At 40.1% G+C, this 27,940-nt stretch overlaps 3 protein-coding genes across 6 annotated transcripts in view; 2 read left to right on the top strand and 1 right to left on the bottom strand.

Moving 5' to 3' along the window:
* The first annotated feature begins 7,523 nt into the window (after positions 1–7,523).
* Positions 7,524–9,896, top strand: tceanc (transcription elongation factor A N-terminal and central domain containing). The gene is made up of 2 exons (XM_033623679.2): positions 7,524–7,644; positions 8,046–9,896. Exon 2 carries the CDS (start codon positions 8,051–8,053, stop codon positions 9,056–9,058), a length of 1,008 nt encoding a protein of 335 aa, XP_033479570.1. The 5' UTR covers positions 7,524–7,644; positions 8,046–8,050; the 3' UTR covers positions 9,059–9,896.
* Positions 9,897–13,222: 3,326 nt separating this feature from the next.
* LOC117254854 (ras-related protein Rab-9A-like) lies at positions 13,223–21,071 on the top strand. Of its 4 annotated transcripts, none has more exons than XM_033623294.2 (3): positions 13,223–13,359; positions 16,148–16,176; positions 16,821–21,071. In XM_033623294.2, exon 3 carries the CDS (start codon positions 16,853–16,855, stop codon positions 17,456–17,458), a length of 606 nt encoding a protein of 201 aa, XP_033479185.1. In that variant the 5' UTR covers positions 13,223–13,359; positions 16,148–16,176; positions 16,821–16,852; the 3' UTR covers positions 17,459–21,071. The 4 variants fall into 4 exon arrangements, with proteins under 4 accessions (XP_033479185.1, XP_078021927.1, XP_033479184.1 ...); XM_078165801.1 differs by having other exon boundaries at positions 16,783–21,071; XM_033623293.2 differs by having other exon boundaries at positions 16,148–16,182.
* Positions 20,549–27,940, bottom strand: part of LOC117255560 (neuronal membrane glycoprotein M6-b-like) — a 40,610-nt gene continuing 33,218 nt past the window's right edge. The window contains exons 5-7 of the mRNA XM_033624590.2: positions 27,050–27,123; positions 26,906–26,971; positions 20,549–24,098 (exon numbers count right to left, since the gene is read on the bottom strand). Coding sequence (XP_033480481.1) covers positions 23,946–24,098; positions 26,906–26,971; positions 27,050–27,123 — 293 coding nt within the window. The 3' untranslated portion in view covers positions 20,549–23,945. The remainder of the gene's footprint in view (positions 24,099–26,905; positions 26,972–27,049; positions 27,124–27,940) is intronic.

Here is a 27,940-nt window from a genome sequence, read left to right as displayed (position 1 = left end):
TGTGTGGGAGAAGGGGGTTTCATGGGAAAACAAATGTGGCGAATCAATGTGGATAATAGTTTATTCATCGAGGGAACAAATGGCTGGAACCACAGAGGATTGGTATGTCACGTCTTTCAGAGCAAAGTCATGAGGGGGAGCGTTAAAATCAATTCTCATATTTCCTTTTCATAATTCAGGTCACTGCTTTCAGTGTAAAGGGTTAATAGAGCTCGTTAAAGTAAACTTACAGTTGGAGGATGCAACATCTCTTTAAACTATCACCAAGTAAAGTGTTGCATCACATCACAAGACGTGTTTCTTACAGTGCCAGAAGCAACATAAACTTCTGCGTTACTATATCTTGTGATTCTGCATTTGACTCATCCCTCTACTGTAGAGCAAATCACAAACAAGCCGATATCAGCTGTGCTCCCCTCTTGTCTCTGGCTTTGACATGAGTTTTATCAGAAAAGGACAACATTATGATGAACCAGAGCAGACATAACAGTCGCTAGTTTTTGTGGTTGCATTTTTCGGGAGTCTCGTTTCCTTCCTGAGGCGCTGGAAGACTGATAATAAGAACAAGCAAAAGACTGTGACACTTTGTCTGGTTTTTAAGTCCTGAAATAGAAACACAGAAACCTTTCAGTGTCAGTCAGAATGAACCCGCAGGCAGAGACAGAGAGAAAGGAAACAAAGAGGGAAAAAAAACGTCAACTCCAGTCATCTGTTATCACCCTCAAGGTCATGATGGGTGGGTGCAGCCAGGCAGCCCCCCTGTCACACACAAACTCTCGCACACACACACCCTGTCAAGAGCATTAAGCACAGATGCAAAAATGAGGCTGATTTTGCTCTCACAGCATGAAAACCACAGCCTTTAAGAGTCACACGCATGTTTTTGCAGCAGCTGCAGCTATCCTGAACCTCATTGTTAAATCTAATCAAATATAATTGAAAAGAAATACAGCATTATAAATATTTATTGATGTTTAAATCTAATTTGTTGTTCATTTTTGCAGGGAGAGCATAGAATTTAAACCAATTGCGCCAGAGTTAGCTGGCAGCTAAATGGCATCTGTTGTCCCTGGGGCCAATTTGCGTTTCCTAGGATAGATTGGTGAGCTCTTGCTGCCTTCATTGGTTGGATTGGTTAGGTTTAGGCAAGAAGAGTGATATTAGTTATCAATTACTCAAGTTATCAATTATTTATTTGTCACATGGAATTATACAAGGTACAACAGTGAATGTGATCCCATCGGCTCCTTTAACGTCTTCCTACATTGTTGGCTGTTGCTTTATAATTGTCCATGTTTTCCCAGTAGTTCAAATAATCCACGGCTTCTATTTGTGGAATGATTGAACTGTCCACACATCCCGACCCCAACAAGATGGCTGCATGGTCTCTCCACCCAAACACGGACAGCGCCGCTCTGCAGCTGCTTGAAAATCTCAACCTGGCTGGCTAGCAGCTAACTAGCAGAAGTCGGCAGGAAGACAGTTTACAACCTGGTGAGCTGATTTCCTCATTGTGATGACTGATTCGCAGCCACACGCCACCACTGTAAGCCAACCACATGAAGCACCACAGAGACTTGCAAAATAGATACAGAGCCTAAATTTAGAACAAAATTAGCAGAGTTGACAGAGAGGTGACTGGGAACATCCACGCCTACATCATATGTTAAGGTTAGGGTACAAATGTCAGGGTAAGCCAATCAAAGGCAGAATAGGGCATCATGCCTTCACTATTCTAGGAAATGCAAATTTGCATCCCTCGGCAGGTAAATATAAAAACAGATATGTGAGATAATAAATAGAGTCAGTATGATAAATACAGTAAATACAAGGCAGTAATTGATGATGACACTTTCGTGCTGACTTTAGCCAAAGCATTAGGTTGGTTTTTAAACACTGCAAAGCATCTCCCTACACTTAACTTGCAAATGCAACACACTCCCCCCAGTGACTCAAAATATTACAGTACTACAGAGGACCCACAATATGATATTATCACGATACTTAGGTCACGATACTATATTATTGCGTTACTATGATATGCTCAGTATTGCGATACATCTCGATACATATGTGTTACCATCTAGTGGACCAAACAAGCAATTGATTTTATTATTCTAGTACCAAAAGTTTTATTAAAAGATCAATGCTTGCCGTCCATGTATCGATACAATATCGTCACGCAAAATATCGCGATACTCTGCTGTATCGATTTTTTCCCAACCCTTTGTTTAAAACTTAGAGGGAGAATTAGCTTAGCTTAGCACAAAAACTGAAAACGGGGAAAGGCTCGTCTGGCTCTGTCTGAAAGTAGCAAACTACAGTTTCCCAAGTTGGGAAGTCTTTCTTCCGATGTTCTCCCGCCTTACTTATAAAATGTAGAAACAACATGGATGCTACAAAGAAGATGTGCTCTATATCTCAAAGTGATGTTGTCTTATTTCTGCACCAGTACATCCCCTAAAATATTGCTAATAAATAGCACTTCTAACTAAGCTAGGTCACTCTACTTGGACCAGAGCTAACAGTTACAACCTAATATACCGTATTACAAATTACATGTGAGCAAAAATAAATATACGATACCTGGATCACCGAAGAGTTTTGAGTAGCCACCAATGTGCAAATTATTCATTTCAGCAATCATAAAAAGCTGAACTTGAACTTGAGTAAATGCCAACTTTAACTTTTCTTTTTTTAAACTTTTGTTCTGAGGCCAAAGAAAGTGAAGGAGGAAGTGAACAGAGAACATTATGTGTGATGGGAAATTTTCAACTCTCCCAAAATAAAGTCAGACTGCCCTCCCCTCAGCAAAAGAGAAAAAAATAAACATCCCTGCCCTTTTTTTAACCTCTCCTCCCCTCTAATAATTTGTGTACAGTCCCTAAGTAGCTTAAATATTTGCACTGGCAGAGCAAGAATGAGACAAAAACAGCTGCGACTCATGATTTTAACCATTTTTGTGAACACTGTTTATTCTTTTGTGTTGCTTGATGTGCACACACACATTCACACAGCCAGACACACACTTGTGCTGTATGAGCTGTGTATCCAGGATGTGTGTGGGGGGGCTTGCAGGGACTTACCATGTTGTCATGAATGTCTGCCCATGAAGAAACTGATCACTTTAACAAGAAAGGCCTCCCTCCTCCTCCTCCTCCTCCTCCTCCTCCTCCTCCTCCTCCTCCTCCTCAGGATTTCTCAAGCTCAGGGCGGGGTAGAGAGTGTGTGTGTGTGTGTGTGTGTGTGGGTGTGTGTGTGTGCTCATGCGTACCAAGTGTGGCGTGGTCTGCACATGAGGCGGAGACAACAAAAGCAGGATGTGATACAGCAGGACTCCACTTCCTCATACAGCACCAATGAAACCAGCACAGTGCAGAGAGCTCCACCTGTTGACCAATGGGTGCCACAGCGGTGGTGTGCTGGTAAAATTCCATTCCCACAGATAAGGAGTGCACAAGTGGAAGCAGGCTGCAGTGAAATGACTTGATAAGATCCGAGGAGCCTTGTGTGTGTTTTTGGGAATTCCAGTCATGTGTGGTAGCAGTAAGAAAAGGCAAAGGGTCTGCAGTGTTTCGACTGCTACAGGGGATTTTTTTTTCTGCTCTGTCTCCTGCATGTGTCCACTGAAGGGCCAGCTGGACCCCACCCATCTCAGTACACACACACACACACACATATATAGAAGCAATGTTTTAGGTTGGGGACCAGTAGTTCACAAAATCCACTCAGCAACAACCAAAAGACCACTGACACACGTCTACAAGAACTTGGATGGCCACCGTTGCACACTGCCGGACACACCGACAGAAATCTCCTTAAGCCAGCACACTTGGAAATAAAAGTTAAACATTAATGCTGCTAAAAGCCTCCTGGAAACTACGACTTCCATTTGGAGGTTTTTAAAAGCTGCACTTTGAAGACTTGAGAGCCAGAGGCTATTATACGAAGAGACACTGTATCAGTTTTCCCATGGGGCCTCCACCGCTATTGGCCCCAGCTGCGTCAACCTTAAAAGCAAATTTTTAATACGAGATTAGGAGGGTGATGTCATACCTCAGGTTACGTAATGACACCGTGCTCATCCATTTATATGTCATGGAACTATTTGTGCCTGAATAATAACATATATAATTTGACGGGAGCGTACTTTGATTCATGCCACTGCTATTAAATGTGAATTAAAAGGCAATATTGAGATGAAAACTCACATTCTAGTGCAGTTTATGTGAAATTTATACACACAAAGGAAGCTAGCTTTTCAGTCACAGTCAATGGAGCCACGCCAAAGGGACGTGACTATCACAGACTACGAACTGGATTCCTACTCTTACTGTCAAATTAACGAAAAACCTAATGACAGATATGAAGATAATGCATCTTACACAGGCAGCATAAATGAATTAAAGTGTCTATTAAAGTGAAATCTCCTAAGGGACTATGTGAAAATGTTTAGGGAAGCGGGAGGGGTCAGAATAAGGGGAGGGTTGTCTATCTTTTCTGTTTGCTCAAGGGAGAAGCTGAAACAATTAGTGAATGAATTCAAGAGTTAATCAAGTGTAATTGGTCTGCAGCATGTTTTGTAATTGATACTGCTTAGGTAGGTGTGAATATTTGGGGCTTTTATTTGTCTTGTATGATAAGATATTAAATAAAGCCCCTTTTCACACATGCACTGCAAAACTAAAACTATCCAAATGTAACCTGGAGGAGCTGTATGTGAGACTGCAAATGTCTGAATCAGTGGGATCGGACATGAAACTGACTTCTTCTTGCCACGTGTCAAGTACAAATCCAAGTAATGCCCGACTGAGCCCATGTCTGGAGAATTTATGGCGAGCAAGTGGGTATCTTGATGGTGTTTTTACAGAAGAAGAAGAAGAAGAAGAAGAAGAAGAGTCATCTACACGAAGATAAATGTCTAACTGAAGAGATTACGAGATTGGGGAGCTATTGTCGATGAGGGCCAAAGCTAAAATTGTCATACAAGTTCAAGGAATGCCAGAAGACTTGGTTGTTTGTGATTAAATTACAAACGTGCTACATGACTGCAGAGTTATTCACATCATGTCCAGCATCCTGCACACTCTACCCACACTGGCATACACAGGTATGCATGGTATACCCACCTCTTTCTCTGGACATTTACAGTTGGGATATAAAAGAGAGTATACCCACTTCCTCCTTACCCATCTACTTTTTAGTACACCCACCTCATCAACCACCACTACACCACTGCCCTCGCCTAAACCAAAGTGAGTATTTCCAGTTGGTTACAACGCCTCTGATATGGACAGTCTCCTCTTGTGTGCCACGTGTGGCAGAGAAACTCTGGACAGTGTCTGGACTTGATTCTCCATAAATGCTCCTGTGTTCATGTGAAGAAAACAACTCATGTCAGGATTGTGGACTGTCCAAAACTTGTTCTTGCTTTTTTTTTTTTTTATTGTCTTTGAAATGCAACTTTAATGTTTCCTTAATGTCTTAAGTTGATTGTTTTCCATGTCCCTATAAAGCACTTTGAATTGCCTTGTGTCTGAATAGTGTTTGTGTTGGTCACACAAAACGAGACATTGTCAGACGTCAGTTTGGATGTTGGGAAATTATAGAGGACATTTTTTGCAATTTTCTGATATTTTATTTATAGAAATAAAGATTAAATGTGTAACTGAGAAAACAGATGAATTAATAATAAATAAATATGGGAAAAAGGCAACTTGGTGAGAAGTGTCAAGCAAATAGATTGTAGATTTAGAAAATTATTTTAGAAAATACATATTTAGAATCATGGTACATAATTATAGTAGTTTTCAAGCACTTTCAGGTCATTTATGTGTTTGTTTTGAACATTTTTTTTTTTACTAATTTTTTTATTTTCTCTTTTTACTGTTGTTGTTTTGTAATTGTTTGGGGTCATTTTCTCATTTGTTTGTTTTTAACTCTTTTTTTATTTATTTATTTTTTTACTAATTTAAAAAAAAAATAGTAAAAAGTGAAAATTAAAACAAAGAAACAGTAAAAAAAAAAAAAAAAAAACAGAACGAAGACAAAAAAGTCCAAAATAAACAAACAAGGAAATGACCCAAAAAAATTTCAAGAAAGAAAGAAAAATAGTAAAAAGAGAAAATTAAAAACAAGAAAATTAGTTTTAAATTTTCTCTTTCTACTCATTTATTTTTGCAATTTTTTTGGGTAATTTCTTCTTTGGTTGCTTGCTGCCTTCTTCCTGTTTTTGAAATAAATCAAGCGTAGGTTTTTGAAGGGTTAATATCAGCCTTCTATTGCAAGATGTATTGTTAAAAATAAAGTTACAGCTGTTACAAATGACTGAGGAGGATCTGCATTTTTTTTTATAAAAAGGTGGAACATTAACCCCACATTTCAGCCCACCTCTCCACTGCAATACTTTTCATACAGTCCCTAAACTCAGTTTTTGCTTCCATATGGCAGACATTTTGACATATCATAGTAGGAAAAACACAGGTGTATTCTATGAAAATAGTGCTTTTAGTGATGGTAGCTGTGTTGCACTTAGGGGAGGTCCTGGTAATAGCTGACATGACACTAAATGGAGCTTAGCCATTGTTAATGTTATCAATTTTACCTGTGTTTTTCCCACTTTGACAAGTGCTGCGATAAAGGTCCATTTAGTGACATTACTGTCCCCATTCAAATAATGCTAAATGAATACATGTGTAACTTTTCGACCACCCAGAGTTTCTATATTTTCATTCGCATACGTCACACTCAAGTGTGTCATTACACCCAACTGTCTAATTGGCTTTGAGGACGCAATAACAACTACCTGCAAACTAGTCAGTCCACTGTAGTGGTTCTTGTCTTAGCTCTACAACCATGAATTATACTTTACACTCATTCATCTTCTTCCTTCACAACATATAATTGCACAGCTGAACAGCTACTGTCCACTCTTGGATTCTTGTCTGGAGGCTGTCTGGTTGTTTGAATGTGAATCCTCCATCTTCACCACAGCCATCCAGAAATAGTCACAATCATACAGATTGATCCAAGAACATTCTTGACGTTATGTTTTTATTGAATATCTACATCTTCACCTCTTCATATGCTTTGACACAGATGTTAATCCAGCTTTGTTGCTCCTGTCAACACGTATAGAAAAGAGTTGTGAAAATACAGCCTGGTTTCTAAACAGGGAATAACCCAAAAAGCCAAATGCACACACCAAAATCCCCTCATAAAGAGCTAATCCTGCAGTACATTTAAACAAATCACAGCACGACTGCCTTATTATTGTGATACAATAACAGATTTAACACCACAAAGTGCCGCGAGGGGGGATTACAGGATTCAGGATGACACTCCCTTCACTCAGGCTCACATTTTAAAAAAACTGCATTCATCTTCATTCTTTAGAAAAATTATGTCATGATTAAAATAAATAAAGAAGCATAATACATGCTCAGCCTCTAGTACATTTAATTCCTTCGTTAGAAGCTTGTGGTGAGCTCCATGGGTGTGTAATTGTGTGAGGCTGCAGCACCATCTAGAGGTGAAGTCAGGCAACTTCATGTTTTGAAGACAGATCCAACATGGCTGCTCCCTTACAGACGTTTTCAGGCAAACTGCTTGTGTGAAGTAGCTGCAAACCATGAAGGATTTCAGGTAAAGAAACACAAACACACAGACTTTTATTTGAATATGTGTAATGGTGCATCCTGCAAGTGTTTGTGTATTAAGTTACAGATCTATATTCAGGAGTTATTTAACTATTTAAAGGTCCAGTGTCTCAAGAAATTGAACATAATATAATATTTTCATAGGTGTATAATCACCTGAAAATAACAATTGCTGTGTTTTGTTACCTTAGAATGAGCTGTTTATATGTACATAGGAAGCGGGTCCTCATCTACAAACCTTGCCATGTTCCACCACCATGTTTCTACAGTAGCCCAGAACGGACAAACCAAACACTGGCTCTAGATAGGGCCATTCGCATTTTTTGCATCGACCATCATAGTTAGAAACCTCTCTGCAATGAAAGTGTCTTATCTATCTCTCTGCAGCCACCATGGATGCAAAAGAAATTGTCCACTGTGCTCTGCAGATAGAAAGAGCCCACGCAGACAGAAGCTATGGGAACATCATGACCCTCCTTGGTGACCTTGATAAGTTGCACATCACAGCAGAGCAGCTAGAAACAACGGACATTGTTAAAGTACTCTACAGGCTCCTGAAGAGCTGCTCTGATACCAGCGTGAAGAAGGTGGCAAAGAGCGTGTTGTCAAATTGGAAGAGACAGTACAGCAAAGATAGACAAGGTGTGAGGCCTGAGCTCTGTCGCATGGTTTCTCTAACAGACGAGGCCGGGGATGGAGGAGTTTGCAAGCAGGGGGATTCCCACATTGATTCGGCACAGACATGTGACAGTGCTGTGGAGAATGTGAAGTGCGCAGCACAAGAAGCATCTTCCTCAGTGGCAAGAGATGGCCCCCAGACTCTTTCTTTGACTGCAGAGAGCACCTCTGCATCCTCTAGTTTCTCATCTGTAAGATCCAAATGTGTCCAGCTCCTTCTCACTGCTCTCTGCCCTGAACTTCCTGATAAAGACAAGGCTGCAGAGCTGGCCACAGACATCGAGCAGCACATCCACGAGCTCCACAAATCCAGCCAGGTCAAATACAAAGCCTGTGTGAGGAGCAAGGTGGCCAACTTGAGGAACCCTAAACACGGGCATCTATGTCAGGGCCTCCTGAGCGGCTCGCTGTCACCCGAGGCCTTCGCCCAGATGTCGACGGAGGAGATGGCCAGCGCAGAGCTCCGGCAGCTGAGGGAGGAGTACTCGTCCCGCGGCGTGAGCAAGAGGCAGCTTCCTCAAGGGATAGAAGGGACACGGACACAGAAGATAAGATGCAAAAGATGCGGGGAATCAGACTGTAAGGTGACGCAGGTGTCCAGGGGGGCCCTTTTCTTGCCTGCCTGGGTGAGGCAGAGCGGGCCTGATTCGGATGCAATGACCTTTGTGACCTGCAGCAAGTGTGGGCAGCAGTGGTACCACAGCGGCTGGGTCTGCCTCTGAATCCAGACAGCAGATTTTATACAATATTCATACTGGTGTAAATAAACAAGTTGATTGTATGTCCCATCTTTACTGAGCAACAGTTTTGTGTGAAAGGAATTAAAAGCCTGTCGCAAATACAGGCCTGTTGATTTTAGTGATTTAAGCAAATAATAGCCATTAATAGCTATTAATTAAACTTTTATGGTAATTAACTAGTTAATCACAGTAAATTAATCAGCAACAATTTTGATAATGAATGAATCATTTTTTAAGCTAAATGAATGCAAATTTGCTTCTATATGAAAATATGAGAATGTATCAGAATATATTAAAATATGAAATTTCTTGCTTTACAATTTTAAAAGCTGAATTAGATTTTTTTTTCTTCAGTTTTCACAAATTCAGATCCCAAAATTTAATTCAATTTTTTTTTTTTAAAATCTAAAACTTGAATTGTTGGATCCCAATTTGGTAACACTGAAAAAATAGATTAAAATTCAGCTTTTTTAAAATCGCAAATCAAGAAATTTCAAGGAGGTGAATTCAGGACAATTAAATTCAGACACATGGTTTTTCAAGTAAAATATTTCAGTGCTTTAAATTCAGTGGCTGAAAACAAAAACATATTTTGTCTCTTATCTGCTTCCATAGTTTTCTTTGTTTTCTATGATAGTAAGCAGAACTTTTGGATTTGGAAGGTGTAGGTTGGACAAAATACCATGTCTTAAGACACCAAATTGTATTCTGGAAAGCAGTTTTTAAAACTTTCTGACATTTTATTGATCAAACACATGAGTGATTAATTGAGAAAGTAATCAACAGATTAATTTTTGAAAATAAAATACTTGTTCGTTAAGCCCTGGAGGACAGTCTGACTTCTTTGGGAGAGGAGAAGTGGGTCTCTTATTCTTGTTTGCACAAGAATGCTTCAGTGTTACAGATGATGGCTTCAGTGGGTGTAAAGGGTAAGAAAATCGTCAAACATTCCCAAAAATATTCAGTTTACTATCAATAAATACATCACAAATTCACTTTGAGGAGCTGATATCAAAAGGTTTTTAGCATTTTGACTTAGTAAAATGACACAAACTGTCAGTGTTGCTGATTTTACCACATCGAGTGAAACCGCACTCATGTTAGTGGTTTTCCTGTTTTCACCTCAGTCAAAAGATTTCATGATTCTGTGTAGACTGAGAAACTGTTCAAAAGATGGAAAGATTTAAAATCATTGTGGTCAAAAAGGTGCAAGATTTGAACCCATAAGTGCTGATATGTGTTTTTAATGGTGAATGCAAAAACAACAAAATGAGAATTTTCCTGCAGCCCATTAAATGCTTCAAGAATTTTGTTAAACACTGAAACAGGAAGAATGGTCAGAGGAATCCAGAGTGGAAACAAAGGACAGAAGCATTCTTGCGGGATGGAGCACAGACTTGTGGTTTGAACAAGACATTCTTTAAGGATGTATCCTTGTTTTTTGCGTGTGCATTCACCAGTAAATCCATACCTAAACGGCCAAACTGTGCGATTACATCTCTACTATGGGCTGAAAAAGCCGAGTCACTGCCTGTTGCAGCTGCAGACAGAAACCGCAATTTTTAGAGAAGTAGATCTCGTCATCTTCCTCCTGCTGAATCATTTCCTGTCTCCTGCAGTTAGTCTATACTTACAGTAGCTCATTTAACTGCTTTCCCTGGCTCCTCTGTCTGACTTTTTGTGGTCAGAGGAATAATGTAAAGCCACTGCAGTCCTGAACTATAACCTCATTACTGCCTGATTTTGTTGATGTCGAGGAAGAAAGTGCTGCACTTATTGTAAGTCACACTTGGTATGAATGCTTAAATTCCTTTCACAGAGGAAGAAAACATGCCCCCGGCTCCCTATAATATCCCATTCACTTGGAGCTGCAGTGGATGAGACATGTGACCTTAGAAAACGGTGAGCATGTGAGTCAGTAATCTGCCCTCCTGAGCAGCCTCGGGTGGATGTCCCATGGTTCTTCACTCAGCCGACGTGGCACAGTGACTTGATTACAAGTCATCATGACATCATACTGATGGGTCTTTACTGCGCAGGCTGAAGAGTCTTTAATTTTTTAAATAAAACCTTTCAATTTCTGACCTGAAATTAAGTGAGGCATGCATTTCCTAGCTCAACACAACTTCTGTTTCCTTGCAGCAGGCTCAGTTGGTTTTAAAAGGACAGTTCAGGGATGTCCAAAGATAAAATCCCCTTGTCATGGTTCTCATCAGATTTAGAGCTGCAATATCTTGTCTGGCAGATACAGTAGGAGTGTGGCTGCTCGGTATCTCAGCACTGTGGCTTTTCTCTCTGTTGTGTCTTCTCTCAGATGCTCCCTATCTTTTGAGCGTAGTGTTGGGAGACGGATTCCACCCTCTCAGTCATGGTGGCCTGTGAAATCACTGCTGTGTAGCCATTTATATTTTCTCTGCCTTCCACATGCACGCAGATACAAACAGACAAAACACACTGCAGACACAGATAAGAAGTTTTGGGCTCCGACTGTAAGAGGCTTGCAAACCTGCAGATATGCATAAATTCAGATTGTCTTTGCTAATTTATGCTGTGCAGGGGCAATGATAATGCACAAGGGTTACTGTTATGTATAGTAAGCATGGATGGTTTACTAAATGGGCCTACTGGGTACAGGTACAGGGCCCCCTGGCCTTCACCTGCAAAATGTCACTCAAATTAACACATGCTGACCAGGAAGAGACTCAAAAACACCACATGAAGATGCAAATGAACTGCAATGAGATGCAAAACAACTACAAAACAACCAAAAATGACACAAAGTGACATTAAAGAGACACTAAATGACCAGAAAAGCCAAAAATGACACCTAAGAGACATAAATCAACCACAAAGAGGGACTAACTACAAAAAAAGTGACAAAATTGTCTTAAAGAGACACAAAACGACCTCAAGGACACACAAAATATCTAAAAGGACCCAAATTGCCTGAAAAAAAAAACACAAAATGATGTCAAAGAGACACAAAATCACCACAAATTGCTTCAAAATGACAACAAAGAGACAGGTGGTGACCAAAAACGCCACAAAGCTGCATCAGAAACACAGAACAACTACAAAGAGACACTAAATAACTAAAAGAAAAAGAGACAAAATTGCCCCAAAGACACAGAACGACCTCAAAGAGACACAAAACACTTACAGAGACACATAGTAGCTACAAAAATTACACAAAATGACCTCAACGAGACACCAAATTACCAAAAAAGAAACAAAATTACCCCAGAGACACAAAACAACGACAAAGTGGCACAAAATTAACGACACAACAGGGGCAGGGCAACGAAAAAAGACATGAAATAACTACAAAGAGACACAAAACAGCTATAAAGAGACACTGAGTAACTACAAAAGAGAGACAAAATTGTCTCAAAAAGAAATGAAATGACTACAAAGACACAGCATGAGCAAAAGAGGGATAAAAATAACCGCAAAGAGACACTAAGAAACTACAAAACAAAGACAAAATCACCCCACGACACAAAAATGCATCAAAGAGACACAAAACGATGACAAAGACATAAAATAACCACAAAGGGGGAAAAACAACCAAAAAGAGACACAAAATGATTACAGAGACATAAAACATCTGCAAAAGACACAAAGTACATACAAAAAAGACACAAAATTATCTCAAAGAGACACAAATTGACAAAAAAGCCACAGAATTTCCTCAAAGAGACACAAAAGGACTAAAAAAAGACAAAATGATCTCAAAGAGACACAAATTGACTAAACAAGACACAAAATCACAACAAAGAAACACAAAACGATTACAAAGAGACACTTAGTAACTACAAAAAAGAGGGAAAACAACCAAAAAAGGCCACAAAATGACTATAAAGAGACATTTCCTTCTTATAACTTGAGTTATCTTGTGACCCCTCACATTAATTTAGGGACCCTCTGAAGGTTCCTAACCCCCTTGTGGTTAGGAACCATTGTTTTAACCCACTGACCTTTAACATAGGTCAGGTATTTTCTATGTTTAAAGATGGGTATGTTTTAGAAAACCGATCTCACATGTGCAGCGGAACAGAGAAGGATATTAAAGCACAATAAAAGGTGGACGCGCTGACATCCAGCAGAGCGCATGATGAGGAGGCGTGACTCCCCGGTCATGTGAGCGTCATCAGCGGCTGCGGGGCCAGAGAGCAGCGGGGGTGACACCGGAGCGCCATGTCACCGGCTGACAGCAGCACTCTGCCGGGATGTACGAGGGGAGTTTAACCGCAGCAGCAGGGCTGTGACCACCACACTAACAGGTACAGTTATTAAGATTGCAAAACTTCAAATGTGAGTGTCTAAAATGGCCACTTTGTGTGGTTTTAACCGGTCAGTGAAGTCACGCGCGTGCAACTGTTAGCGCACCCATTATCGGACAGCTACAGTTTACGGTAAAGCTTCCATTATCGGACAAAGCTTCATTTGCTTTACTTCTTTTGCATAATTTGTATTAAATATTGACGACGACTAAACAGTAAGCCATATTCAATATTCAGCCACGCTAATGAAAGTGTGTGCTAGTTTTAGGGTGATGAACACCTCTTTTTATAAGTTGATTTAAGCTAACTAATTTGAATGGCACCGGTTAACGAGTAACTTGAGCAACGGTTAACGGTTACGTTTTGACTTCAACTATCATGTCATGCTCTTCAGTTCATCTTAATATTTTATTAAAAGTGGTGAAAGACACAAAGTGTTGGTACAGAAGAATAACTGGCAAAAACATTAACTTCGGCAGGGCAAGACTGTGTGTCCGACCATGGATCTAATGAAGGTTTGATAGCTGGAAACGGTAAATATTGTAATACTGCTCAGCAGACAAGACTGTAACTTAATTATTATGTAATGCTTTTAAAATCTGCTGACATGATCTGTAGTTATCAATGAAAGTTTGCAAAGTTAACTGTGTCCTGTAAAAGTGTTTTCTGACAGCTGTCGTTATAAATCTTGTATAATAGTAAACATGTTATTGGCTCTCCTGTCATGTCTCTGAATGTGCAGATGATCACCCTGCTGATTTAGCATACTGACTCTCATACATGAATGGAAATACAATTAAATCGTGATTGTTTGGAGGAAATATTCATAACTTAAAAAAGAGCAGCCTTCTATTTAAATAGCAGCATATGAGGCACATGACCTCTGTGTGTGTGTGTGACTGTGTGTCCATTCATTGCTGCCTCTGCTGCCTTTTAATAAAACATTAATATTCCCCCAGATGACAGGACAGAAGCAGCGCTGCAGACTGTGTTAAAAGGTCCCAGGACAAAGACATCATTTACTCAGATTTGGTCACTGGGCTGAGCATGCGTATGGCTGCCTGTTCATGTGACAGCGTAGCCCTCCTCGCTTCATTCATGTATTTAAACTCTGTAGAGGAGCCTAGCTTTTCCTAACAAGCAGGGGATTTGGCCAGTTTATCCTAATTGGCTGTGCACTCCTGCTGGATGCCGAGACAGCCGTAGTACATATTGCTTTTGCTTGTACTCTCATTTTAGTTACAGGGTTCCCAAGGTTATGAAAAAAACCTGGAAAAGTCATGACATTTCACAACCTTGTTTGTTATGGGAAGTGAGACACTGTAAGTGCCACAGACACAGCAAAGTGAAATTCTGTCATGTGTCCTTGAAAAGTCAGGGAAAAGTTTTGATATGTTGTCAGTGAGAATGCGTGGAAGTCCCATAGTTATTTCTCAAACAAAGGTGCCAAATGTTTGTTGGTGCCAGCCTCTCAAATGTGATGATTACATGCTCGTCTCTGTTGTATAGTTAACTGACTATCTTTAGGTCTTGGACTGTTGGTTCAACAAAAAAAGACATTTTAAGACATCTTCTTGAGCCGTAGGTAGGCCAACAAAAAAACTTAATACCAAGTACTATCAGAATGTCTCAGATGATACCTGCATTTGATCCTTTTTGTGCCAGGGGGCCGTCCCGACCCCCCGCCAGATTGGCAAGCTTTCTGTTTCTGCTGTCTCCAGAGCTGGTCTTCTCCCAGCGAAAGGTCAGCTCAATGTCTGCCTGGCTAGCACGAGCTAACATAGCAGCTGCGGCTAACATCCCACACCGAGCTGTGTATGTCAGATCTGTTAATAAGTGTCAGGTCAGTGGTTCCCAACTGGTCCAGCCACGTGGTCCAGATTCCTCCTTAGTCATTAGTTCAAAGTTTAAACAGTTTAATATATTCAGTGTCATACTTGCGTTGGGCCATATCGTTGAGCTAGTTTGCTGTCTGTCAAGTAGTCACTCACTCTACAGCAGAAAACGGTACACAACCCATTGTGTTAGGTAACCATAGCCGTGTGATGCTAACAGCTAGCCTTTTCGCTGTGTGTGCAGCCAAGCAGAATCTCACGATTGTCCCTGGCGTAAAGCTCACACTCCTGCAGCAGCTACAACCCATACAGTATGTGGTGTGGAAGAGTCGTTTGAATGGATGGCTATACTACCCGTTATTCCATTCACATTATGGGTATCGATTATGTACTCCTATATATTGGTATTGTTATCACTACAATGGTACTGGCTACCTAATTTTTTAAACCCATCCCTAGCTGTAGGAAATTAAATCACATAAAATCATTTAATTACAGCTACGTTTCTAGGGTTTATTATACTCATTAGATAGATTATTGGTGGAATATTCCTTTAAAGGCAGTTTGTCTGCACACTGGTTGCTTTAGACTTGTTATTTGTTATCCAGGCATGTCCCCAGACACACTTGTTGATACTGTGACAGTCAGTGATGGATCAGTGCTCCATCTTAACTGTGATGGACGAGGTGTTCTCCCCCTCGCTCCCATTTAAACCTGCTCTCTGTGAGACTTCCCACTTTAATCTCGCAGATTTCCTCTGGTATGTGGGAGGAATGATTGCCATTTAGCTTAAACTGGTATGTTAAGCATGCAAGTGTGTGGTACGTGATTAAATTTCTGCTGCATATATCCTCATTAGTCACTTCTGTTTGCAGCTGAGCCTGAGAGTGGGTGAACTCCTTTGGCCACGTGGTGATTTGTAAAGATACATTCTCTCTGTCTCTCTTTTACAGATTGGTGACAAAATGATCTGTGTGCTGATGTAAGGGTGAGTTTTGAATTCTTTTTTTTTTTTTTTTTTTTTCCTGTTGTGACTTGTGGACGACTCACTGGTCCTGTGATCAGTGTCCATGTGATGCTCAGCTCAGATCATTTCATACTGAACATATTAATACAGTGTAGGAAGTTCATAAGTGGTGTAGTGTAATGAGTGGGATGTGGCTGTTTTAATAGGATTAGATAGTCGACTGACTTTAATCAGTTCTCCTCACAGTCTGAGCGTGAGGGAAAATGTAAACAGTAAGTTTGGCTTCCTTACAGGCAGTTTGTGATTAAGTGAAAGCTGATTGCGCAGTTTGTTCTTATCTGAAGCACGGCTCTATCTGTGAGGCCAAAGGTAGAAATCAATAAAAGTCTTTCCTGACGGAAAACCTTACCCTTAACCTCACTTAGACACAAAAAACATGAGAAAATAGAGTTGAAAAATACCAAAGTTTCTCTTAAAGTTATCTGTGGTAGTTTCTTTTTAAATGTGACTATGGCTGCAACTAAATATTATTTTCATTATTGAATAATCTGTTGATTATTTTTCCCATGAATAAATTGTTTGGTCTATAAAAGGGGAAAAAATAGTGTTTGTGCTCCTCAGGTGGAACCACTTCCTCTCTTGTTGGTGTCTCCGAACAGACTAGTGAGACCAAACTTGGCCCTCTGCAGTCATGATGTCCAAGTCCGCCCTCCTGAAGGTGATCCTTCTGGGTGACGGTGGTGTCGGGAAATCATCGCTCATGAACCGCTACGTCACCAACAAGTTTGACTCGCACCTCTTCCACACCATAGGTGTGGAGTTCCTCAACAAAGAGCTGGAGGTGGACGGCCACCACGTCACCCTGCAGATCTGGGACACAGCGGGTCAGGAGCGTTTCCGCAGCCTCCGCACACCTTTCTATCGTGGCTCCGACTGCTGCCTGCTCACCTTTAGTGTTGATGACGGACAAAGCTTCAGCAACCTCATCAACTGGAAGAAGGAGTTTGCTTATTACGCTGACGTCAAGGACCCTGACAACTTCCCCTTCGTGGTGCTGGGCAACAAACTGGATGTGCCCGAGCGGCAGGTGTCAGGGGAGGATGCCCGGCAGTGGTGCCGTGAGAACGGCGGCCACCCATACTTTGAGACAAGCGCCAAGGATGCTACAAATGTAGCGTCGGCCTTTGAGGAGGCGGTACGACGCATTCTGGCGTTGGACGACAGAGCTGACCACCTTATCCACACCAACACAGTGGACCTGCAGAAGAAGAGTAACCCTGACCCCACCTGCTGCTGAGCTAAAGGTGACTCGCAGCTCATGTGATGCTCCTGCAGTCACCGCAGACAATATGTGTGGTTTGTGACTCTGTGGAAAGAGGAACTTGTGTTTAGCTACTGTATGTGATGCCCTCAGATGAACCTGTGAGCAGGATCCACATTTGTGATATTTTTTTAGACTAAAATGACAATATTTAGTGCTAATATTCCGCATTTTCAGCACAGAAGGGACCCAAAACTCACCATCTCCCAACTCTGAGCCAGACTGGGCCTTCTCAGGAATGTGATTAATAATTTAAACCAACTATTAATGATTAGTTAATAGAATATTTCTGATACACATTTATAGATGTATTTGTGGTCAGTGATGAACCTCAGTTGTGTTAGAGGTCATTGTAACTAGCTGATACCTGAAATTTAAAGGCCTTTAGGGAGTGACTGTGACTTGGGTTCCTGTGATAAAAGCTAAATTATGTCACCTCTGAACAGTTCTCTAAACATAAAACTGCCAAAGGTTAAAAAGCAGATTTGGCGTCACTGTTGAAGCTGTGGCTACGAGTGTGAGACCACAAAAAGAGAAGTTCTGAGGTTATTTCTGCCCCTAGAAGCAGATACAACCACCTTTACAGCTAAATCATTGTGATTTAGTACTGATTGTCCTTAATCAACCCAGTTAACCTACCATAAGGCAGGACTGCAACCTGCTGACACCCTTAGAAAGCAACTCAATTTAAGTTATCGGTGTCTTAATTGTTGTAGTTCTCATTATTGTTTGCATAAAACGTGTCATATTTGAAGTTATGCGTACAGTGTAAAGTGTACATGACGAATCAAATTGAAGGTAGAAACCACTGTCTTTCTGGTAAATAACTAATGAGATTACTTTGGTGCTGATTTTATAGAGTTAATCACATGATCAACTAGATTTAATAGTTAAAAAAGTTCAGATAAAAGATCCTTTCTGTTCTGTTTGGATGATAGTGCCAAAAAAGATCTTACAAACGTTGCTGATTAAAATGATCTTGACTTTTGGTTACACCAGTGATGCCATGATGGAATTTAGTGTGTCTCGTAGTTGTTGCTAGAATTATTAGCCCCTCCTCTCACGATGAAAAGCTGAGCACGCTGCTGAACCTGAAACTTTTGTTGTAAGACTCAAATGACTCCCACCATATTTTTTACATTTGAAATAAAACAGTAGCCAGCAGCAGAGAAAAATCAGCCTCTTGTGTGTTATTACATTTTTTAAATTTGAAGCGCAGTACCCTGTTTGTCCACAAGGTGGCACCCACGTATCAGTTATCAGCTACCAGCCCATGAGCTACAGACACAGTGACACACAGGTGTTTTCACTTACTGGTCAGTTTAAAGTTGGGCAGAGCTTTTCTGGGAATAACGTGGGCTTGGCAAATTGCACTTTAAATAAAAAATGATCTTTTGTTTCCAACCAAATAAATAGGGAATGTGAGTCACATGCAGTCTTACCCCACACCTCTGAGCAGAGCTCTAATTAGGGAACATAAGTGATATCACCTGTGTGGGTGTGTGGAGTCTTGCTCTATTGCTCAGGAGGCAGCGTCCAAGTCAATTAGCTTCACCTGCTGCAAGAGTTACTCCTTGATTACAGCTCACACAAGCTTCCAACCTCAGAAATGTAAGATTTTTCTAGTTTTTTTTAGTGTTGCAATTAAAATATTTTGTCAATTACTTTATTTTTAGAGTAAAATGACAATGTGTAACAACAGCAAAACACACAATTTATGCAGTATAATCCAAGTGTTACTTATCCAGTCATATGCTCAGTACTTCCCAAACAGACAGCCCAAACGTGTCTATAGTCCCTTCAAAGCCAGACTCCACTGAGAAAAGAAAAGTAATTTTATCTTGCTTGAAGCTGAGCTGCTCGTCTACCACTGCCTCAATCCAGACTTGTGTTATGGTGTGACTTTGGTGTTTTATGGGTTAGTTTGGATTCACCAAAGTCACACCATAACACAAACAAACTAATAGAAGCAGCAGTAGACCAGCAGCTCCAGTGTTCAACAAGGTAAAATAACTGTTTTTGTCAATGGAGTCTGGCTTTGAAGAGAGCACGGATATGTTTCTCTTTGAGTTCAGTCCTGTGTTGGAAAGAAGTGTCTGTTTGGGAAGTACGCAGCACGTTCGGATAAATCAGACTTGGATTACACTGCATGAGTTGTGTGATCTAGTTTTTCTCCGCTTTAGATTCCTCCTTCACCGCTCCACAGCTTTCTTGACGAATTCAGTGTAACATGGTAAATAATTGATATACAAGCCGTCATTCTCTTTATAGTTGATGTTAATTTTTCTTCTGCATGCAAGGAATAGAGTGCCCCAGGAATGAGTCTCTAAAAACCGGGAAATGAGTTAGCATTTTCCCACTCACAGTCAGTGGGTTTTTTTGAATGGGTTTTTGGTTAGATGCCTGAAACAAGGTCTGTGGTTAACACAAGCTGAAGAGACTTTCACGTTTTGTTCCACGGCATAAAATACATCAGAAAATACCCCACTTGTGAACTTTGAAACCTCTGTGCGTCTTAAAAAAGGCAGGCGCTAACAAGTGGCTAAATGAGACTACAGAATGACATCACGCCGAACACAGCTTTATAGCCTCGTTATGGTGATGACGTCTGTTTATCACCGAACATTAGCTTTTTACTTCTAGCGTTTGCCTTTAGGCTTCAATAATCACAAAAGTGGTGTTTATTTGTGAAGATTATCTCGCTAAACAAAACGTGAGTATCACAGCTTATTTTCTTCAATAATAAATTCAATGGAAAAATCTGATAGGCTTTTTGATGAGGGAACCACTGTGAAGCTAACTTCCGCGTCAGCCTACAGAAAAATGTCATCCCTGGGGTGCTATATTGCTGCTCTATGTTGCATTTTAATAAATATATATGTTTTTTGGATTGTTGGTTGAGCGAAAGAAAAGCAACTTAGAGACGTCAACCTTGGCAACCTGTTTTTAGAATGGATCATGTATGGAAATAATAATCCAGCTTTGCGGCAATGCCTTAAATATAGACTTGTTACTATTAAAAGAGAAAAAAACCCAAACACAAGAACGAGACAGTAGACAACGGTGTCACGATAATAAAAAATATCGGTTTTACTAGAGAAGGTTACAAAAATCATCACTATATAGGAGTCATAGAACTATTTCCAACTTAAAAAATAAAACCATAATGAAACACCTACAGGGACTACAATGCCATCAAAGTACAATGGAGTTTTCTTTAGAAAAGAGTGGGTGGAGAGGGAGGGAAGGGGAGTGTGGAGGAGGGGGGCAAACACCGCCTACCATAGTTGTCAGTACAATTGACTACACATCACCTGAAAAACTGCAAAGACACAGTCATGTCTCCTTCATGCAAATAACGAGGAAACAACAACACCCTGACACGCATCGTCTTATAGGAAATTGAAGTTTGCCTTTACATCAACCTGGTGGCAAAGCACGTATATTTATCAAACATAACACACATGGCAATATAGTCCTTTTTTATACAGAATAGACAGCTGCACACATGGACGATACTGACATGCTTCATCTCATCAAAGTTCAAATATTTGTCTTTTTTTTTTTTTTTTTGTTAGGGTAAACTAACCAGTGATGATCGATATAGAATATAGTTCATGATTATTAAACAATATCTGATTATAAAATTAATGTATGAAAATTCCTGACTTGTTTTTATTCAGAGTGTAAACATCCAAAACAGTCTCTGTGGCTCATGTGAGAGGCATGACGTTCAAAATAAAATTAAAAAAAAGAAAAGAAAAAGTGACTTTTTTTTGTCAACTCACATGTTGACGAGTCATTTGGCGAAAAAAAAAAAGCACAAACAAGTTCCATAAAATCATTATTACCGAATCACAAGAAGAACTCAGCTGCCTAAAACTGATAAAACATTAAAAATCAATTTCCATTTTTTTTGTCTCATTTTAAAATGTATACGTCACAAGCACCTCAATCCATCATATCATACTGCACTGTATCCCTCTCACGACATATCATTTAAGATGTTACATTACAATTATTATATCAAATGCAGAACTAGTATTTGAGTGCTAAACACATATCTCAAAGGGTACATTTACATATATCTGTGGAAAAAAATAATAGAAGAGCATGGCAAAACACTGACTGTGTTCCCCACGGTTTGGGAGAGGTGTAAATCGAGATCTTTTAGGGTGATTCAGCTATTTACAGGTGGACTTCATTCACAAAAAGAAGGGATTTTAGAAAATGACAGAACCGGTTTTTACTGTAGAATTCACACAGGACAGCGTACCAATCCGGCGAGGGTTAGTGTTTAGATGGTGAAGCTTTGGAAAAGAACACAACTGGCTGAAATCTGATTTGGTTTGATACCTGAGGTGTGTGTCTTTCTTGTGTTAAAAGACCCAGACAGATTTTTCTTTGATTTCTGCTGCCGCTGGTGATGAGTGTAGCAAAAATTAATCGTAATACCCTGTTGCTTTCTTGACGAGAGTTAAATGAGAAGATTGATACCACTGTCATGTTTGAACGGGAAATACCAAGCTAATGCTAGCTTTGTGTGAATTAAAGAAATGAGATATACCATGTTAATTAGTGAGCTTTATGCCTCGTTTTACATAGCTTGGGGTACATATGCGCGACAACCTCCATCACCTCTGATATTTGCGAAACTCCTCCTTCCTTTTTTTTCCGGCCCAGAATGTGCCTGAAGTATGTTGAAAAAACTGAACTTTTGCGGCTGATTTCAGACATACCATATGCACTGTGCCACAGGAAGTTAGCAGAAAACAAATTAGCTAACAGATTGAAGAACCACCGTTAATACAGCTCTATATATACATGTTTTTCTAAGGAATAAGTTCAACGGCATGTCTCGCTCTAGCTCGCTAACATTGGTACATTAAAAAGCTTCTCAGCCTTGTAGCAAATTTTTCCCAGTGGCCATTCCTGGTATTGCAGTGAAAAAATTCCCCTGCAGCCCAATAAGCATTTTCCCCATAGACCCCCATCCTAAAAGAGACGTCTGTAAAATTGCTTGCGAACTGTGAACAAGGTCTTTCTATTCTGAATTTTTAAACCATCAGGTTTAATATTTGTAAAACTTTCCTCTTGTTGAGTAGCGATTTTAAAGTCTGTGACGTCATCACAGTGTAAAGCCAAGAGGGAACTCATGGGCGGGGCCAGTAGGAGAAACACTACTGGGCATATTCAGTGGGCTGCATACCGCACATTTTTTTAATTGAAAAGATTGATGGCACGTTTAGCTAGCTAACACACATCCACACATCTTTTGATCTGTAAAGAGATGCATTTCCTAGCATTCATCACTGGGGGCACACTCATTATACTTTATGTATAAATACACACAAAACAAAACTGGAAACGAGGCGTTAAAGATGCTTGTAGGCAGATTTTGTTGCCTCTAAACAGAGCAAAGTTACACTTTTTATGCTAACGTAGGCTAGCCGGCTGCTAGCTCTCGCTTCATATTCAACATCCAGACATGAGATTGATCTCAGTCTTCTCATCTATCCCTTGACAAGAAAGCTAATAAGCGTATGTACCAAAAGTATTCCTTTAATAAAAGTTTGCTACACCTCTGGTGTTAAATAAACGGTTAATACCTTGGCAGATAAATAAACTCTGATCATGTAAATGCACAATAATCCTTGAGATACCACATGATTGGAGTCTTTTAGGTATTTCTATGAGAGAGGGGGGGCTGGGGTGCTTTGTGTTTTTAAGGGATTCTCATTCTCCCTTATTTTTTAGTTTTCGTAATAGTGCAACAACATATCGAGCATTAGCAATAAAAAGTCTAAAATGGAGAAGAAAGCAAAGGAGAAAAAACCTATGAGCGCAAAAACATAAAGAAGAAGAAAGATCGTAATAGGACCTGGCATACTTTTCAGAGAGTATTAAAAAAAACAACAACATTCGTACACATTCGCACAATATATTCATATTCATATATATATGCATATAAAACACCAAAAAACGGAGGAAGTTGGTCGCTGCCTGGCTTCTCTGTGGCTGAAGCAGACAGTGAACAATGTTTATTTAGGCTGTTAGGAGCTGTGTGTCGAGAGGCTGTGCTGGCTCAGGGCGCGAGGCCATCACAGCCGGGCCACGTTCACGAGCCGCCGCCCAAAAGCACGGGGGAGGAGACGCTTCTGAACTGATGTACCGTACCTGAGCTCCACCCCGGCGGGCGAGCTCTCCCATTCTGAAGCATCTGCCTCCGTCTGGGCCTGCCGCTTCTCCTGATCCTCTATTCTCTTCCCTTCTGGTGTGAGCCCGCGACTCTTAAGAAACATCATGGAAGGGAAGAGGATGGAGAATCAGGAGGTTGGGGGACTATCAAACATGACCGAGGTGGTTTGTTTTAACGGAGGGAGGGGTGGGCGCTGGGTGTTGCAGGGTGGGGGGTTGAGGTGTGGAGAGGAGATGGGTGGTGGCGGGAGAGGATCGCTTGTCCTTATGAGTAGGAGGAGGAGTTCTGGCCCTCCTTGGAGCGTGCCTCGGCCTCCAGATCCTGGTCATCCTTGGTCTTGATGTCCTGGTACTCGTGCGTGGAGACGGCGCTCTTCAGGTAGGCCCAGTTGGCCGCCAAAATCATCAGGTAGTGGATCTGAAGAGAAACCGAGATCCTTCATTTAAGTACGTTAAATAATGTGCAGTGGAGGAGTTTGACTGCGTCCTAATTCCATACTGATATTAAGCAGGTTTTGAGTTTGTAGTATCCTCTAAAGCAGTATGCATACTTAAAAAATGCTTGACCTTTTTGTTTGTGTTGTTGATGGGAACTGTTCTCCCACGATGCAACACACAAAGGAAATGACAGAACTGCTAACAGCTGGCAAACATTATGAGAAATGGTGGATGGCAGTAAAACAGCTCCAAAAATACTTCAGAAACAAAGAAAATAACTGTGAGTGAGTTTCTGGAGAATCATTTTGCTTTATTTATGAAGTTTAATTGGCAAGCATCTCAGCTTGATTGATGTGGAATTTGGACACAGCTTGAAAGAAAGCAAAATTTGTGTTATAGAAATGTAATTCTGTAGCTGTTTTACCACTACCGCTTTGTTTTTATGTTTTGCAGCTGTGAGTAGCCCCTCTGTTTCCTTTGTGCTTGGGACAAGTGTGTACAAAAATTAAGTTTTCTTTAGTGCACTGTAAACTGATTGTCAGTAAAATCACCTAGTAACCTTTAGAATGAAAAGTTGAATTTAGTGCTGTACAAATAGGCCATAGCTAAATAGCTTTTAAATGGAGACACTAATTACCCAAAAAAATAGTTCAAATACATGTTTAATGGCACAAGAAGTTTTAATTACAGCCAAAAGACAACAGGTGATTTCACTAAGTAGTAGTTGTTAGTGAAATCACCTGGTAGGATGAACATATGAGCCCATATCTAAGGATGCTTAATGCATTCACTTGAGAAACAAAAATGCATTTTCCCTGTTTTTTCTCAATTACTATCTCAGAATTCTAAGGAAATGTTTTCATGGGAAAAAAATTGCTGTTTTTCAACATTAATGTACATATGTACATGTACTTACATAATGTATTTTCTGCTGCTCTGGGTCTCTAGATCAAAAATCAACAACAAAAGACAGAGCACTGCAGTCATTGCAGTCATTTTCTTCTGGTCAGGATTCCTTTGGTGCTCTTCGTTCAAGGGTGTTTTTACTGGAAGCTGAATTATTGGCAGAGGTCTCTTCCTCTCCAAAAGTGTCACATTCAAAATCAGAGTTTTTCCAATGCTGCTCAGTACAGCAGGGACTGGAGATGAGTTTCTGCTGATGATTGCTCAACTTGTTTTTCTTTTAAGTTAAAACCCAGATGTCCAATGACTAAAACCTTTATCCAGTTAAAAGATACAGTTATAAACGAAGAAGAATGGACAGATATAGTTAATGAAATATACATAATGGAAATAATTACCTTCTCACTTCGCCTACAAATGGACAGATTCATGAAGTTATGGTCAATCTGGATCCCATATGTATGACAGTCTTGGCCTCATTTTTTGGTGTTGACTAATTAATAGATCCCTTGAAGGATGCCTGGTCTCCTAAGCAACTTAAAAATATTGCACTGGAATGTCTCCCAATTTTATAATGTATGCCTTTGTTACACATCTGTCTTTCTCTTTTTTTTGGTAATTGGTTGTTTGCTTGCAATTAACCCTTTAATAATAATAATAATAATAATAAAGAAATACAACAACAACCAAGATCTTGAAGGTGTATTGTATAAATATGGCTGACATAAAGCTAAATTTAAAAAAATATATATATATATATTTAAAAATAAATTTAGATCAATTTATTTCTTGCAGACAACCAAAACCCTGATGCATGTGCAAAGGTGATATGACACCACTAACAGGCTATGGTGACCAAATGACACGTACTTTGATTAAAAAGACAAATTTCTCTGGGTTTTAACTCAGTTTGAAAGGTTTGGGATAATGTAAGTGCACAACTCAAAAATATATAACATTGGTCTGGTTGTTTTGAGACATTTTAACGCAGGAAATGTTACATATATGTTTAAGAAGATTATTTTCTCAGAATTATGTGAAAGGTTTTTTTTTTGTTTAATCAAAACTTTTCTCAAAATTCTGAGATAATTATCTTGATAATTGATAAAAAAAAAACAGGGCAAATATATGCATATTTTTTTCTCTTAGTGAATGCATTAAACTTTCGTACATTTGAGTGCTAAACAAGACTCATTTTCATCCTGCCAGGTGATTTCACTCACAAGTACTACATAGTGGAATCACCTGTTGTTTTTTTGCTGTACTGAAACATCAGTCAGTGAGACCATTTGTGCCATTAAACATTTATTTGAACCTTTTTATTGTCATTATCATCTCAGTTCAAAACCAATTTTATTATCACTGACAATCGCAGCAGAATTTTTTTCTAAAGGTATTATGCCTCCATACAAATGTAGAAAAATAATTAAATTAAATTAAATGAAAAGAAAATAATCTGAGAAAACAACTAACTAAAAAAAAAGGCTTAAACACAAATTAAATGGTACTTTTCTGCTCACATGCTTTTTCCTTGTTTCTTAAATACCATTCTGTATAAGCTAAACGAGTAAGCTGGAAAACATCAGAGCGCAGAGAGGGCTGTCAGGTGATTCAACACAACATCTGCTTATTGCTTTTTTAGTATCTCCATTTCCCTGGACAGAAAACAAAGCAGCCCGCCTCCACAGCGGAGTAAAACACTGACCCCGTCTACACACACTCACGCAGCAGAGGCAGGCTGCAGGGTTGGATCTCAACCCATAGGACAACATACTGACAAAAAAACGTGTGAGAGGTGGGCGTTGCTATGGCAACAGATAAGCACGCCATGGCAACGTGCATATTTTGAGCAGCACATTATCAGTAGGATCATGAGCGGCTTACCAATGCGATGACGGTGGCACCGGCGCCAGCAAACGCGACAATGTAGAGGTGGTAGGACAGGTAGAACTGTGGAGAGAAAGAGAACGTTAGAGAGGGAAGGAGAGGGAATAAAGAAAGGAAAAGAAAAGGTCAGTGTCCTCTCACCTCGCTGGTGTTACAGATGTCCCCCAGTGTGGCTCCACAAGCTTTTCCCGGAGTGGCGTTCCAGGGAATAATACCTGCAGGATCAGAGAGATGAAACGTCACAGGATGGAGACAAGAAGCTTTTTCCTCCCCCGAGACTGTGTGATTGAAGGCATTATGAATCAGGCTGGGATAAAGATTAAAGGAAACAGGGCTGCTGCTGTCCGGGCCTCTGAGCCTCTCCTACAGGAAAAATGTGGGTCATTATATCGATTTACGTCTTTATTGTAAAAACATTTTTAAAAACTGGCCGGCATAGGCTCATTATCTACATTCTGCCTTTACTTTTACTTCTTTCCATGCAGATTATCCAAAAAAATAAGATTGAAGTTACCAAAATCTTTCACTCTGATAATAATTTGATGACAGCCAGTAATTGGGGTTAATATTTCATACAGTGTAGTACAGTATGACTGCCAACGAAGCATATGTGATCCTACTTTGTAAGCGGGCCAGCTGTCCTTCAAATGTGGGTCACATACTGTACATTAGGCCATCAAACAGAAAACCAGATATGCAATCATAGGAGAGCGTTTCTGTGCTGTAATACTGCAGGGAGGTGGATTTTCATAGAGATCCAATCAGGCTCTCAATAATCTAAATGTGTTTTGTGACCTCTTCCTATATAGAAAATGACATTTGAAGCAAACCAGAGCTGGAGATAAATATGTGTTTATAGTGTCGGGACAGATAGAAAGCATTTTGGATCAGACTGTAGTTCGAAAAATGTTCTATATTTTGCTGTCCTGCAGGTGTGTGAAACGCACCGGGATGTTCTCTTACGTGGAAAGTTAAAAGCTTTTATTGCCGAGGCATTTTTTGAGCTCACTTGCCTTGATCAGGGGAGTTTCT

Source organism: Epinephelus lanceolatus, chromosome 24, assembly GCF_041903045.1.
Source record: "Epinephelus lanceolatus isolate andai-2023 chromosome 24, ASM4190304v1, whole genome shotgun sequence".
In the NCBI taxonomy this organism is placed as follows: Eukaryota; Metazoa; Chordata; class Actinopteri; order Perciformes; family Serranidae; genus Epinephelus; species Epinephelus lanceolatus.
The sequence above is the reverse complement of the archived record's forward strand: the minus strand, read 5'-3'. Positions and strand labels throughout refer to the sequence as shown.

Excerpts from the sequence above, each read along its gene's own strand:
- tceanc (XM_033623679.2), top strand. The coding sequence starts at position 8,051 with ATGGATGCAAAAGAAATTGTCCACTGTGCTCTGCAGATAGAAAGAGCC.
- LOC117254854 (XM_033623294.2), top strand. The coding sequence starts at position 16,853 with ATGATGTCCAAGTCCGCCCTCCTGAAGGTGATCCTTCTGGGTGACGGT.